The sequence below is a fragment of the Bufo bufo genome, chromosome 1, assembly GCF_905171765.1.
Source record: "Bufo bufo chromosome 1, aBufBuf1.1, whole genome shotgun sequence".
Lineage (NCBI taxonomy): Eukaryota > Metazoa > Chordata > Amphibia > Anura > Bufonidae > Bufo > Bufo bufo.
Window position 1 is genome coordinate 555,821,021 of NC_053389.1, and position 12,983 is coordinate 555,834,003.

Below are 12,983 nucleotides of genomic sequence, written 5' to 3' on the forward strand. Positions count from 1 at the left end.
CAAGCACTTCTCCTGGCCATGTGCTGCCTGTACTAAACACAAGCAGACAGCAGCTCCAGGAGAACCCTACCTCCCTACACAAGCACTTCTCCTGGTCATGTGCTGCCTGTACTAAACACAAGCAGACAGCAGCTCCAGGAGAACTACCTCCCTACACAGCCACTTCTCCTGGTCATGTGTGCCTGTACTAAACACAAGCAGACAGGAGCTCCAGGATAACTACCTCCCTACACAAGCACTTCTCCTGGCCATGTGCTGCCTGTACTAAACACAAGCAGACAGCAGCTTCAGGAGAACGCTACCTCCCTACACAAGCACTTCTCCTGGCCATGTGTGCCTGTACTAAACACAAGCAGACAGCAGCTCCAGGAGAACCCTACCTCCCTACACAAGCACTTCTCCTGGCCATGTGTGCCTGTACTAAACACAAGCAGACAGCAGCTTTAGGAGAACTACCTCCCTACACAACCACTTCTCCTGGTCATGTGCTGCCTGTACTAAACACAAGCAGACAGCAGCTTCAGGAGAACTCTACCGAGTCCCTACACAACCACTTCTCCTGGTCATGTGCTGCCTCTACTATACACAAGCAGACAGCAGCTCCAGGAGAACTCTACCTCCCTACACAACCACTTCTCCTGGTCATGTGCTGCCTGTACTAAACACAAGCAGACAGCAGCTCCAGGATAACTACCTCCCTACACAAGCACTTCTCCTGGTCATGTGCTGCCTTTACTAAACACAAGCAGACAGCAGCTCCAGGATAACTACCTCCCTACACAAGCACTTCTCCTGGCCATGTGCTGCCTGTACTAAACACAAGCAGACAGCAGCTTCAGGAGAACGCTACCTCCCTACACAAGCACTTCTCCTGGCCATGTGCTGCCTGTACTAAACACAAGCAGACAGCAGCTCCAGGAGAACCCTACCTCCCTACACAAGCACTTCTCCTGGTCATGTGCTGCCTGTACTAAACACAAGCAGACAGCAGCTCCAGGAGAACTACCTCCCTACACAGCCACTTCTCCTGGTCATGTGTGCCTGTACTAAACACAAGCAGACAGGAGCTCCAGGATAACTACCTCCCTACACAAGCACTTCTCCTGGCCATGTGCTGCCTGTACTAAACACAAGCAGACAGCAGCTTCAGGAGAACGCTACCTCCCTACACAAGCACTTCTCCTGGCCATGTGTGCCTGTACTAAACACAAGCAGACAGCAGCTCCAGGAGAACCCTACCTCCCTACACAAGCACTTCTCCTGGCCATGTGTGCCTGTACTAAACACAAGCAGACAGCAGCTTTAGGAGAACTACCTCCCTACACAACCACTTCTCCTGGTCATGTGCTGCCTGTACTAAACACAAGCAGACAGCAGCTTCAGGAGAACTCTACCGAGTCCCTACACAACCACTTCTCCTGGTCATGTGCTGCCTCTACTATACACAAGCAGACAGCAGCTCCAGGAGAACTCTACCTCCCTACACAACCACTTCTCCTGGTCATGTGCTGCCTGTACTAAACACAAGCAGACAGCAGCTCCAGGATAACTACCTCCCTACACAAGCACTTCTCCTGGTCATGTGCTGCCTTTACTAAACACAAGCAGACAGCAGCTCCAGGATAACTACCTCCCTACACAAGCACTTCTCCTGGCCATGTGCTGCCTGTACTAAACACAAGCAGACAGCAGCTTCAGGAGAACGCTACCTCCCTACACAAGCACTTCTCCTGGCCATGTGCTGCCTGTACTAAACACAAGCAGACAGCAGCTCCAGGAGAACCCTACCTCCCTACACAAGCACTTCTCCTGGTCATGTGCTGCCTGTACTAAACACAAGCAGACAGCAGCTCCAGGAGAACTACCTCCCTACACAGCCACTTCTCCTGGTCATGTGTGCCTGTACTAAACACAAGCAGACAGGAGCTCCAGGATAACTACCTCCCTACACAAGCACTTCTCCTGGCCATGTGCTGCCTGTACTAAACACAAGCAGACAGCAGCTTCAGGAGAACGCTACCTCCCTACACAAGCACTTCTCCTGGCCATGTGTGCCTGTACTAAACACAAGCAGACAGCAGCTCCAGGAGAACCCTACCTCCCTACACAAGCACTTCTCCTGGCCATGTGTGCCTGTACTAAACACAAGCAGACAGCAGCTTCAGGAGAACGCTACCTCCCTACACAACCACTTCTCCTGGTCATGTGCTGCCTCTACTAAACACAAGCAGACAGCAGCTCCAGGAGAACCCTACCTCCCTACACAAGCACTTCTCCTGGCCATGTGCTGCCTGTACTAAACACAAGCAGACAGCAGCTCCAGGAGAACCCTACCTCCCTACACAAGCACTTCTCCTGGTCATGTGCTGCCTGTACTAAACACAAGCAGACAGCAGCTCCAGGAGAACCCTACCTCCCTACACAAGCACTTCTCCTGGTCATGTGCTGCCTGTACTAAACACAAGCAGACAGCAGCTCCAGGAGAACTACCTCCCTACACAGCCACTTCTCCTGGTCATGTGTGCCTGTACTAAACACAAGCAGACAGCAGCTCCAGGAGAACTACCTCCCTACACAGCCACTTCTCCTGGTCATGTGTGCCTGTACTAAACACAAGCAGACAGCAGCTCCAGGATAACTACCTCCCTACACAAGCACTTCTCCTGGCCATGTGCTGCCTGTACTAAACACAAGCAGACAGCAGCTCCAGGAGAACTACCTCCCTACACAGCCACTTCTCCTGGTCATGTGTGCCTGTACTAAACACAAGCAGACAGCAGCTCCAGGATAACTACCTCCCTACACAGCCACTTCTCCTGGTCATGTGTGCCTGTACTAAACACAAGCAGACAGGAGCTCCAGGATAACTACCTCCCTACACAAGCACTTCTCCTGGCCATGTGCTGCCTGTACTAAACACAAGCAGACAGCAGCTTCAGGAGAACGCTACCTCCCTACACAAGCACTTCTCCTGGCCATGTGTGCCTGTACTAAACACAAGCAGACAGCAGCTCCAGGAGAACCCTACCTCCCTACACAAGCACTTCTCCTGGCCATGTGTGCCTGTACTAAACACAAGCAGACAGCAGCTTCAGGAGAACGCTACCTCCCTACACAACCACTTCTCCTGGTCATGTGCTGCCTCTACTAAACACAAGCAGACAGCAGCTCCAGGAGAACTACCTCCCTACACAAGCACTTCTCCTGGTCATGTGCTGCCTGTACTAAACACAAGCAGACAGCAACTTCAGGAGAACGCTACCTCCCTACACAAGCACTTCTCCTGGCCATGTGTGCCTGTACTAAACACAAGCAGACAGCAGCTCCAGGAGAACCCTACCTCCCTACACAAGCACTTCTCCTGGCCATGTGCTGCCTGTACTAAACACAAGCAGACAGCAGCTCCAGGAGAACCCTACCTCCCTACACAAGCACTTCTCCTGGCCATGTGCTGCCTGTACTAAACACAAGCAGACAGCAGCTCCAGGAGAACTACCTCCCTACACAGCCACTTCTCCTGGTCATGTGCTGCCTGTACTAAACACAAGCAGACAGCAGCTTCAGGAGAACGCTACCTCCCTACACAAGCACTTCTCCTGGCCATGTGCTGCCTCTACTAAACACAAGCAGACAGCAGCTTCAGGAGAACTCTACCTCCCTACACAACCACTTCTCCTGGTCATGTGCTGCCGGTAGTACAGTCAGTGAGTATCACCACGTGGTTTACAAACATCAGGCAACCAGCACAGCAATACAATACTGTCATAACAAAAGGCTCTAAAAACGGACTTTCTGTAGAGAAAGCTCATAGTCTGAGGCTGTCTGTCCAGACTACAACCACTGAGTAACCAATAGATGGGAGTCTATATACATAGAGAGTGCAATGTGCCTATAGCAGACAGAAGCACTCGGGTCCTCACCGGTGCTCCTGCCGTGGCCACCAGGTGGCGCTCTGTCCCGTGTACCGCTCTCGTGCTTCTTCCTTCCAGCTGACAGCGCTCTGTAGACGCAGTAGCAGACACCCGTACCGACCGCTAGGGCCAGCAGGTTTCTCGCCACTATCACCCTCCCAGCCGGTGACATCTTCTGTAGGTAGATCTAGGAGCACGTGACCTGCTGACGTAACATCGGGTCCCGTCTCCGCCTCCTCTAACCACGGGATACGCCGTACACTACAGTGGGCCTGCGGCACTCCCCGCCCTACACTATGAGTGGGGTGATCTATGGCTGTAAGTGGGCGGGTTTACTAGAGGGTAGGGGCGTGGCTAGCCCCATAGAGAGGTTTGGCTGGTCGCTAGGGGACGGTAGACGCCACTTTTTCTGTATCAGAGCAGTGAATGGGGGGACAATCACTGACCGTGCAGTAACATGGCGTCTCTACGTAATGCAGATGCCCCACTTAGGAACTACATCAAGCAGCACTCCCTGCCCCACATCTACGAGGTAACAGAAGCTCCGCACATGCCCTCCCTACCTGGGTGTCACCCCATGAATCCTATAGACCAGCGGCTCTCCAGCTGCTCTGAAACTACAACTCCCAACATACACACTTACTTTGCTGTTTTTGGAACAACCATAGAAGTGAAAGGAGGATTCTGGGAGCTGTAGTTTCAGAACAGCTGGAGTGCCTCAGGTTGCTGATCCCTGCTGTAGACAGTAATGGACGTGGATGAAGGAAAGACGTTTTACATCATATGTGCAAGTGACAGGGTTATTCAGGGGTGGACTGGCCATAGACCCGACAGAGAAATGCCCAGGGGTGCGCCCGAGCCCTCCTCATGGCCGCCAGGATCTAGCAAAATCTGGCACTGATGCAACTGACCAGCAGCCGTAGGTGCCCCCTGAATTCCACTGTATTGTGTCCTCATGACCATAATACAGTTGAATACTGTGGTGCTGGCGGCAGTATTTTGTGCTACACAGTGGTATTGGGTTCTGCTGGGGCGGTATTCTGTGCTGCACTATGGTATTGGGTTCTGCTGGGGCGGTATTCTGTGCTGCACTATGGTATTGGGTTCTGCTGGGGCGGTATTCTGTGCTGCACTATGGTATTGGGTTCTGCTGGGGCAGTATTCTGTGCTGCACTATGGTATTGGGTTCTGCTGGGGCGGTATTCTGTGCTGCACTATGGTATTGGGTTCTGCTGGGGCGGTATTCTGTGCTGCACTAAGGTATTGGGTTCTGCTGGGGCGGTATTCTGTGCTGCACTATGGTATTGGGTTCTGCTGGGGCAGTATTCTGTGCTGCACTAAGGTATTGGGTTCTGCTGGGGCGGTATTCTGTGCTGCACTATGGTATTGGGTTCTGCTGGGGCGGTATTATGTGCTGCACTATGGTATTGGGTTCTGCTGGGGCGGTATTCTGTGCTGCACTATGGTATTGGGTTCTGCTGGGGCAGTATTCTGTGCTGCACTATGGTATTGGGTTCTGCTGGGGCGGTATTCTGTGCTGCACTATGGTATTGGGTTCTGCTGGGGCGGTATTCTGTGCTACACAGTGGTATTGGGTTCTGCTGGGGCGGTATTCTTTGCTGCACTATGGTATTGGGTTCTGCTGGGGCAGTATTCTGTGCTGCACTATGGTATTGGGTTCTGCTGGGGCAGTATTCTGTGCTGCACTATGGTATTGGGTTCTGCTGGGGCGGTATTCTGTGCTGCACTATGGTATTGGGTTCTGCTGGGGCGGTATTCTGTGCTGCACTATGGTATTGGGTTCTGCTGGGGCGGTATTCTGTGCTGCACTATGGTATTGGGTTCTGCTGGGGCGGTATTCTGTGCTGCACTATGGTATTGGGTTCTGCTGGGGCGGTATTCTGTGCTGCACTATGGTATCGGGTTCTGCTGGGGCGGTATTCTGTGCTGCACTATGGTATTGGGTTCTGCTGGGGCGGTATTCTGTGCTGCACTATGGTATTGGGTTCTGCTGGGGCGGTATTCTGTGCTGCACTATGGTATTGGGTTCTGCTGGGGCGGTATTCTGTGCTGCACTATGGTATCGGGTTCTGCTGGGGCGGTATTCTGTGCTGCACTATGGTATCGGGTTCTGCTGGGGCGGTATTCTGTGCTGCACTATGGTATTGGGTTCTGCTGGGGCGGTATTCTGTGCTGCACTATGGTATTGGGTTCTGCTGCGGCGGTATTTTGTGCTGCACTATGGTATTGCTGTCTCCGCCCACTTCTGCTGTCCCTGCCTACTTGTGTTGCAATGGATTCTGTCAATTTGGACCCACCTACAACATGGGGCCACTTTTATTTTTTTTTTCCAGTCCGCTCCTGGGGTTATTTTGTATCCTAAGGCCTCTTTCACACTTGCGTTGTCCGGATCCGGCGTGTACTCCACTTGCCGGAATTACACTCCAGATCCGGAAAAACGCAAGTGTACTGAAAGCATTTGAAGACGGAACCGTCTTCAAAATGCTTTCAGTGTTACTATGGCACCCAGGACGCTATTAAAGTCCTGGTTGCCATAGTAGTAGTGGGGAGCGGGGGAGCGGTATACTTACAGTCCGCGCGGCTCCCGGGGCGCTCCAGAATGACGTCAGGGCGCCCCATGCGCATGGATGACGTGATCCATGCGATCACGTGATCCATGCGCTTGGGGCGCCCTGACGTCACTCTGGAGCGCCCGGGGAGCCGCACGGACGGTAAGTATACTGCTCCCCCGCTCCCCACTACACTTTACCATGGCTGCCAGGACTTTAGCGTCCTTGCAGCCATGGTAACCATTCAGAAAAAGCTAAATGTCGGCTCCGGCAATGCGCCGAAACGACGTTTAGCTTAAGGCCGGATCCGGATCAATACCTTTCAATGGGCATTAATTCCGGATCCGGCCTTGCGACAAGTGTTCCGGATTTTTGGCCGGAGCAAAAAGCGCAGCATGCTGCAGTATTTTCTCCGGCCAAAAAACGTTCCGGTCCAGAACTGAAGACATCCTGATGCATCCTGAACGGATTTCTCTCCATTCAGAATGCATTAGGATAAAACTGATCAGGATTCTTCCGGCATAGAGCCCCGACGACAGAACTCTATGCAGGAAGACAAGAACGCAGGTTTGAAAGAGCCCTAAGACTACCAGCATGTGTAACTAGGGTTAAATCTGAGGGGGAGCATTTCCACTACTGACCAGTGATAATTAATGTGGGGTACTGAAGGCAGCAATCATGTATACACTCACCTAAAAAATTATTAGGAACACCTGTTCTATTTCTCATTAATGCAATTATCTAGTCAACCAATCACATGGCAGTTGCTTCAATGCATTTAGGGGTGTGGTCCTGGTCAAGACAATCTCCTGAACGCCAAACTGAATGTCAGAATGGGAAAGAAAGGTGATTTAAGCAATTTTGAGCGTGGCATGGTTGTTGGTGCCAGACGGGCCGGTCTGAGTATTTCACAATCTGCTCAGTTACTGGGATTTTCACGCACAACCATTTCTAGGGTTTACAAAGAATGGTGTGAAAAGGGAAAAACATCCAGTATGCGGCAGTCCTGTGGGCAAAAATGCCTTGTGGATGCTAGAGGTCAGAGGAGAATGGGCCGACTGATTCAAGCTGATAGAAAAGCAACGTTGACTGAAATAACCACTCGTTACAACCGAGGTATGCAGCAAAGCATTTGTGAAGCCACAACACGCACAACCTTGAGGCGGATGGGCTACAACAACAGAAGACCCCACCGGGTACCACTCATCTCCACTACAAATAGGAAAAAGAGGCTACAATTTGCACGAGCTCACCAAAATTGGACTGTTGAAGACTGGAAAAATGTTGCCTGGTCTGATAAGTCTCGATTTCTGTTGAGACATTCAAATGGTAGAGTCCGAATTTGGCGTAAACAGAATGAGAACATGTATCCATCCTCTGATGGCTACTTCCAGCAGGATAATGCACCATGTCACAAAACTCAAATCATTTCAAATTGATTTCTTGAACATGACAATGAGTTCACTGTACTAAAATGGCCCCCACAGTCACCAGATCTCAACCCAATAGAGCATCTTTGGGATGTGGTGGAACGGGAGCTTCGTGCCCTGGATGTGCATCCCTCAAATCTCCATCAACTGCAAGATGCTATCCTATCAATATGGGCCAACATTTCTAAAGAATGCTATCAGCACCTTGTTGAATCAATGCCACATAGAATTAAGGCAGTTCTGAAGGCAAAAGGGGGTCCAACACCGTATTAGTATGGTGTTCCTAATAATTCTTTAGGTGAGTGTATGTTACAAGCAATGGATGAAATGCTGGCATGTACCCAACCTGTCCCGGATCCGGCGGGACAGTCCCGGATTGCAGTGGCTGTCCCGGTACAGGGGAGGTATGTCCCTCTTTCTGGCAGCTGTCCCTGCATCCATAGGAAGCAGAGACAGCTGCCTGTAATGATGAAGCAAGAGACGTCCATCGGCTCTCTTCTTCATCATTCTTCCCCCCCGCCGGCGCTCCGGTAATCAAAACAAGTCCAGCCGCCACTCGCTGTTTTACCTGGCGTTGCAGCGGAAAGGAGCGTCGCTCCACGAGAAACAAGTAAGAGATCCCAGCAAACCGCCAATATGTTTCAAAAATATTATTATTCTTTATTTCATGTCTCAGTTACATTATGTTTATATTCATAAAGGCTGTATGCTGAAACGCGTAAAATTGACATTAACTGAGATATGAAATAAAGAAGAATAATATTTTTTAAACATATTGGCGGTTTGCTGGGATCTCTTACTTGGGTAGGGATCGTGGCAGGGGCCGGGGCTGGTTGGGAGCTCCGTGTGTCCTGCTGTTGGTGTTGCTGCTGCTGGGGAACGAGGCAAGTATGTGGAGTAATATGCCCAGATGTGTATGGGGCACAGCTCGGCATATTACTATCTGTGAAGGGGGCACAGCTGGGCATATTGCTGCCTGTAAGGGGGGAACTTTACTGGGCATATTACTGTCCGGGGCACTTTACTGGGCATATTACTATTAGGCGACACTTTTCTGGGCATATTACTATCCACTTTACTGGGCATATTACTGTCAAAGGGCACTTTACCAGGCATTTTTCTGTCAGGGGACAGATATCTGTGTGAGTACTGTGAGGGGGCACATATCTGGGCATATGTACTGTGAGAGGGCACCTTTCTGATCATAACTACTGTATGGTGGCATATCACTATCTGGTGGCACTTTTCTGGGCATATTACTGTCAGGGGGAACTTTACCAGGCATTTTTCTGTCAGGGGACAGAGAGGGCACCTATCTGATCATAACTACTGTATGGTGGCATATCACTATCATATCACCATCTGGTGGCACTTTTCTGGGCATATTACTGTCAGGGGGCACTTTACCAGGCATTTTTCTGTCAGGGGACAGATATCTGTGTGAGTACTGTGAGGGGGCACATATCTGGGCATATGTACTGTGAGAGGGCACCTATCTGATCGTAACTACTGTATGGTGGCATAAAGGAGGAATAAATACTGTGTGGGGGGGCACTTAGGGGACTGGGTGGGATTAGGTGTTTAGTTATGTTTTGGCCGGAGTTAGAGGCGTGGTCTAGTGCTGGAAAAATTTGCCGTGCCGCGCTTTGCGCACCACACATGATGTCCCTCTTCCAGACACAGGCAGGAGCCGCTCCACTCAGCTAATCCTGGTATAGCACATGGGTACAGGGTGCCCGATTGCTATGCCAGCATTTAGTAAACCTCCAGGGGGCACGGGCAGGAGCAGCAATGTGCGCTCCTGCCCGTACTCACAGCGCTGCTGCGGCCCATTCATAAATCTCACACTCCGTACACCGCTGAGCGGTCAGCAGTGTACAGAGATGTAGATTTTACGCGCACAGGTATATGACAAAAAGTGTTATTATGGCATTAGGGACATTTAAAAAATTTTTTAACCAAAAGTTTAGTTACTCTTAAAGCATTTTATGCTGTGCCTGAATACTTTCTGCATTCTCTAGAATCAGTTCCTGATTTCATACATTGCCTGTAACATATACAATACAGAATCTATACATTGCTACGGCTTATTGTGTCTTGGCGCAGTGTTACACAATAATGCCCGTACAATAAAGATTCATAGGTTATTATCAACCAAAATAATGCAGCTGTGATCTTCCAGGGGAAATGTAATACAATGAGCACGTTCCTCAGAAGAGGTGCTGTATTACTCTGATCATAGAAGATAATGGCGCAGTGTTTGAGTAATTGGGCTCATGCACACGAACGTTGTTTTGCGGTCGGTTTTTCACTGATCCGTTGTTCCGTATCTGAGTTTTTTTTCCTCTGATTTAAGTCCTCTTCCGTTCCGTTATTCCACAAAACATTTCCACATGGTTTCCGTATGCGATCCGTTTTTTGCGGATCGTATACAAACCGTAACTAATTAATCACCAAACACATGAGCAATATGGTCTGGGCATAGCGTTTCTACAATATGGATCCGCAAAATACGGATGAAATACAGATGACCTACGGATGTGTTCCGTGTGCGTTCCGTATTTTTTGCGGACCCATTGACTTGAATGGGGCCTCGGACCTTGATTTGCCGACAATCATAGGACATGCACTACTTTTTTGCCGAACAGAAATACGGAAACGGAATGCACACTGAGTACCTTTCGTTGTTTTTGCGGACCCATTGAAGTGAATGGTTCCGCATACGGTCCTCAAAAAAAACTGAACGGAAGCGCAAAGAAAATAAATTAATGTGCATGAGCCCTTAGGCTCCATTCACACGTCCGCAAAATGTGTCCGCATCCGTTCCGCAATTTTGCGGAACGGGTGCGGACCCATTCATTCTCTATGGGGACGGAATGGATGCGGACAGCACACAGTGTGCTGTCTGCAGCCGCAATTGCGGAGCCCGGCCCCGATTTTGGGTCCGCAGTTCCGCAAAAAGATAGAGCATGTCCTATTCTTGTCTGCAGCTTGCGGACAAGAATAGGCATTTCTATGGGGGTGCCGGGCTGGTGTGTTGCGGACCCGCAATTTGCGGGTCCACAACACACCACGGACGTGTGAATGTAGCCTTAGGGTCCATTCACACGTCCATAATTTGGGTCCGCATTCGTTCCGTAATTTGCGGACCCATTCACTTTCAATGGGGCTGGAACGGATGCAAATCCACATTTCTTGGATCCGCATCTGTTTTTTCGAGATCCGCATCTGTTTTTTTCGGGTTCCGCATCCGTTTTTTCGGGATCCGTTTTTTCGGGATCCGCAATTTCATTCCTGGAAAAAATATGCGATTGCGGACCAGAAAAGGCATTTTCTATTATAGTGTCTGTGATGTGCGGATCCGCAAATTGCGGATCGCACATTGCAGGTATCCGTGTTTTGCAGATCTGCAATTTGCGGATCCGCAAAACACTTACGGACGTGTGAATGGACCCTAAGGCTCCATTCACACGTCCGCAAAATGGGTCTGCATCCTTTCCGCAATTTTGCGGAATGGGTGCGGACCCATTCATTGTCTATGGGGACAGAATGGATGCGGACAGCACACAGTGTGCTGTCTGCAGCCGCAATTGCGGAGCGCGGCCCCGATTTTGGGTCCGCAGCTCCGCAAAAAGATAGAGCATGTCCTATTCTTGTCCGCAGCTTGCGGACAAGAATAGGCATTTCTATGGGGGTGCATTTCTATGGGGGTGCCGGGTGTGGTGCGGGTCCGCAACACACCACGGACGTGTGAACCCAGCCTTAGAGTGAAAGATACTGTTACCGCTTGACATCTTGGAGTTCAGGGACCTCCTGTCTCATCCTTCCTTCATGCTTTAACATGGGACTGTGTCGCCCAGGTTTACTAATCCTATTGATGGCGTACGCATAGATAGGCTCCAGACCTGCACCCGATTTATCACAGAGGTCTCAAGACAGACAATTTTTTCCAACTCTGTGGGGGAGATACTGGAATGTCCTTTGCCAGACTTAGTAAAAGGTGTGCTGGAGAAAGATGTGCCAAATGTATTTAACTTTAGTGTATATTATGGCTTTCCGTGTGCCAGAAACGGTAATCTGTGTCATGCCCCTTTCCTGAGAAGCCACATCCATTTTTCAGTAGGTCGTTAAAAGTATAGAAACCCTAGTTGCTTAAATTTGCGCCAATTTGCATCACTTTTAAGAAGAAGTCTAGGCACAGACATATTAGTCAATCCGTGCCTATCTGTTCAGTTTACTGTGGTATATATGCAAAAGCTGCCCAGAAAGAAGACGGTTGGGTTATTACCACACATATAGCCTAAGCCAAATAAGGCACTATTCACATGTCGTTCAGGGTGCGCGCACATGTTGTGACCAAGCTGCAGATTACCGCTGGTTGCTGTTCTGGTGCAGTTAGCAGTTATCCGTGTTTGGTTAACGTGGTTCAAAGGCACCACCTGGCCGTTCCATCAAAATGGAATTGACGCTAGTGTGAACAAAGCCACATTAAGGTGGGGAAACAGGTGCTCCACAGGTGGACCACCAGTAAAATTCATTCTGAGGGCCCACTCTACAGCTACATGCAAATAATACCTGCTACAAGACGATTGATTATGAGGGTCCCTGGGTGAAGATGGTGCTGGCCGGCTTGCCTCTATACCTAGAAGTCATCTCGGCCACCCGATGTGTCTATAATAATAAGCTGGGCAGTTTGCTAAATAATTTAACCAGTTTTTACATGGACCTAGGCTGGTTTAGATGCTGGATGCTGCCTGTCTATATGTAGTGCACTCTGTCTACAGTATCATGTGCCCCTTGTGCAGGGATGGAGGACTAGGGGCCCATTTTACTCAGAGGCCCACTAGGGTTCACCTGTGGGCCAGTCGGAGCCTGACACAGTGTCAGCAGTTTTGACCCCTCAGAACTGCTGACAGCACTGTATAGGTGACTAGAAGGCAGTGTAACCACAACTCAGGTGATGGTCATACAGGTTGACCAAAAACTCCAAGTTTTAGTCCTCCTAACAGACGCCTGATTGGCCACTACAGCCGTCACTCACAAGCAGAAGGGATGTGTTTGTTGAAAAGAGC

The 12,983-nt window shown here is 50.0% G+C and overlaps 2 protein-coding genes across 2 annotated transcripts in view; one reads left to right on the plus strand and one right to left on the minus strand.

Annotated features, from left to right (window-relative positions):
• The window catches only part of ARMC10 (armadillo repeat containing 10), a 63,201-nt gene extending 58,982 nt beyond the window's left edge, over positions 1-4,219 (minus strand). The window contains exon 1 of the mRNA XM_040412977.1: positions 3,921-4,219. Coding sequence (XP_040268911.1) covers positions 3,921-4,083 — 163 coding nt within the window. The 5' untranslated portion in view covers positions 4,084-4,219. The remainder of the gene's footprint in view (positions 1-3,920) is intronic.
• A 128-nt stretch (positions 4,220-4,347) lies between these two features.
• FBXL13 (F-box and leucine rich repeat protein 13) overlaps positions 4,348-12,983 on the plus strand; it is a 223,045-nt gene continuing 214,409 nt past the window's right edge. The window contains exon 1 of the mRNA XM_040412981.1: positions 4,348-4,443. Within this exon, the coding sequence (XP_040268915.1) occupies positions 4,369-4,443 (75 nt within the window). The 5' untranslated portion in view covers positions 4,348-4,368. The remainder of the gene's footprint in view (positions 4,444-12,983) is intronic.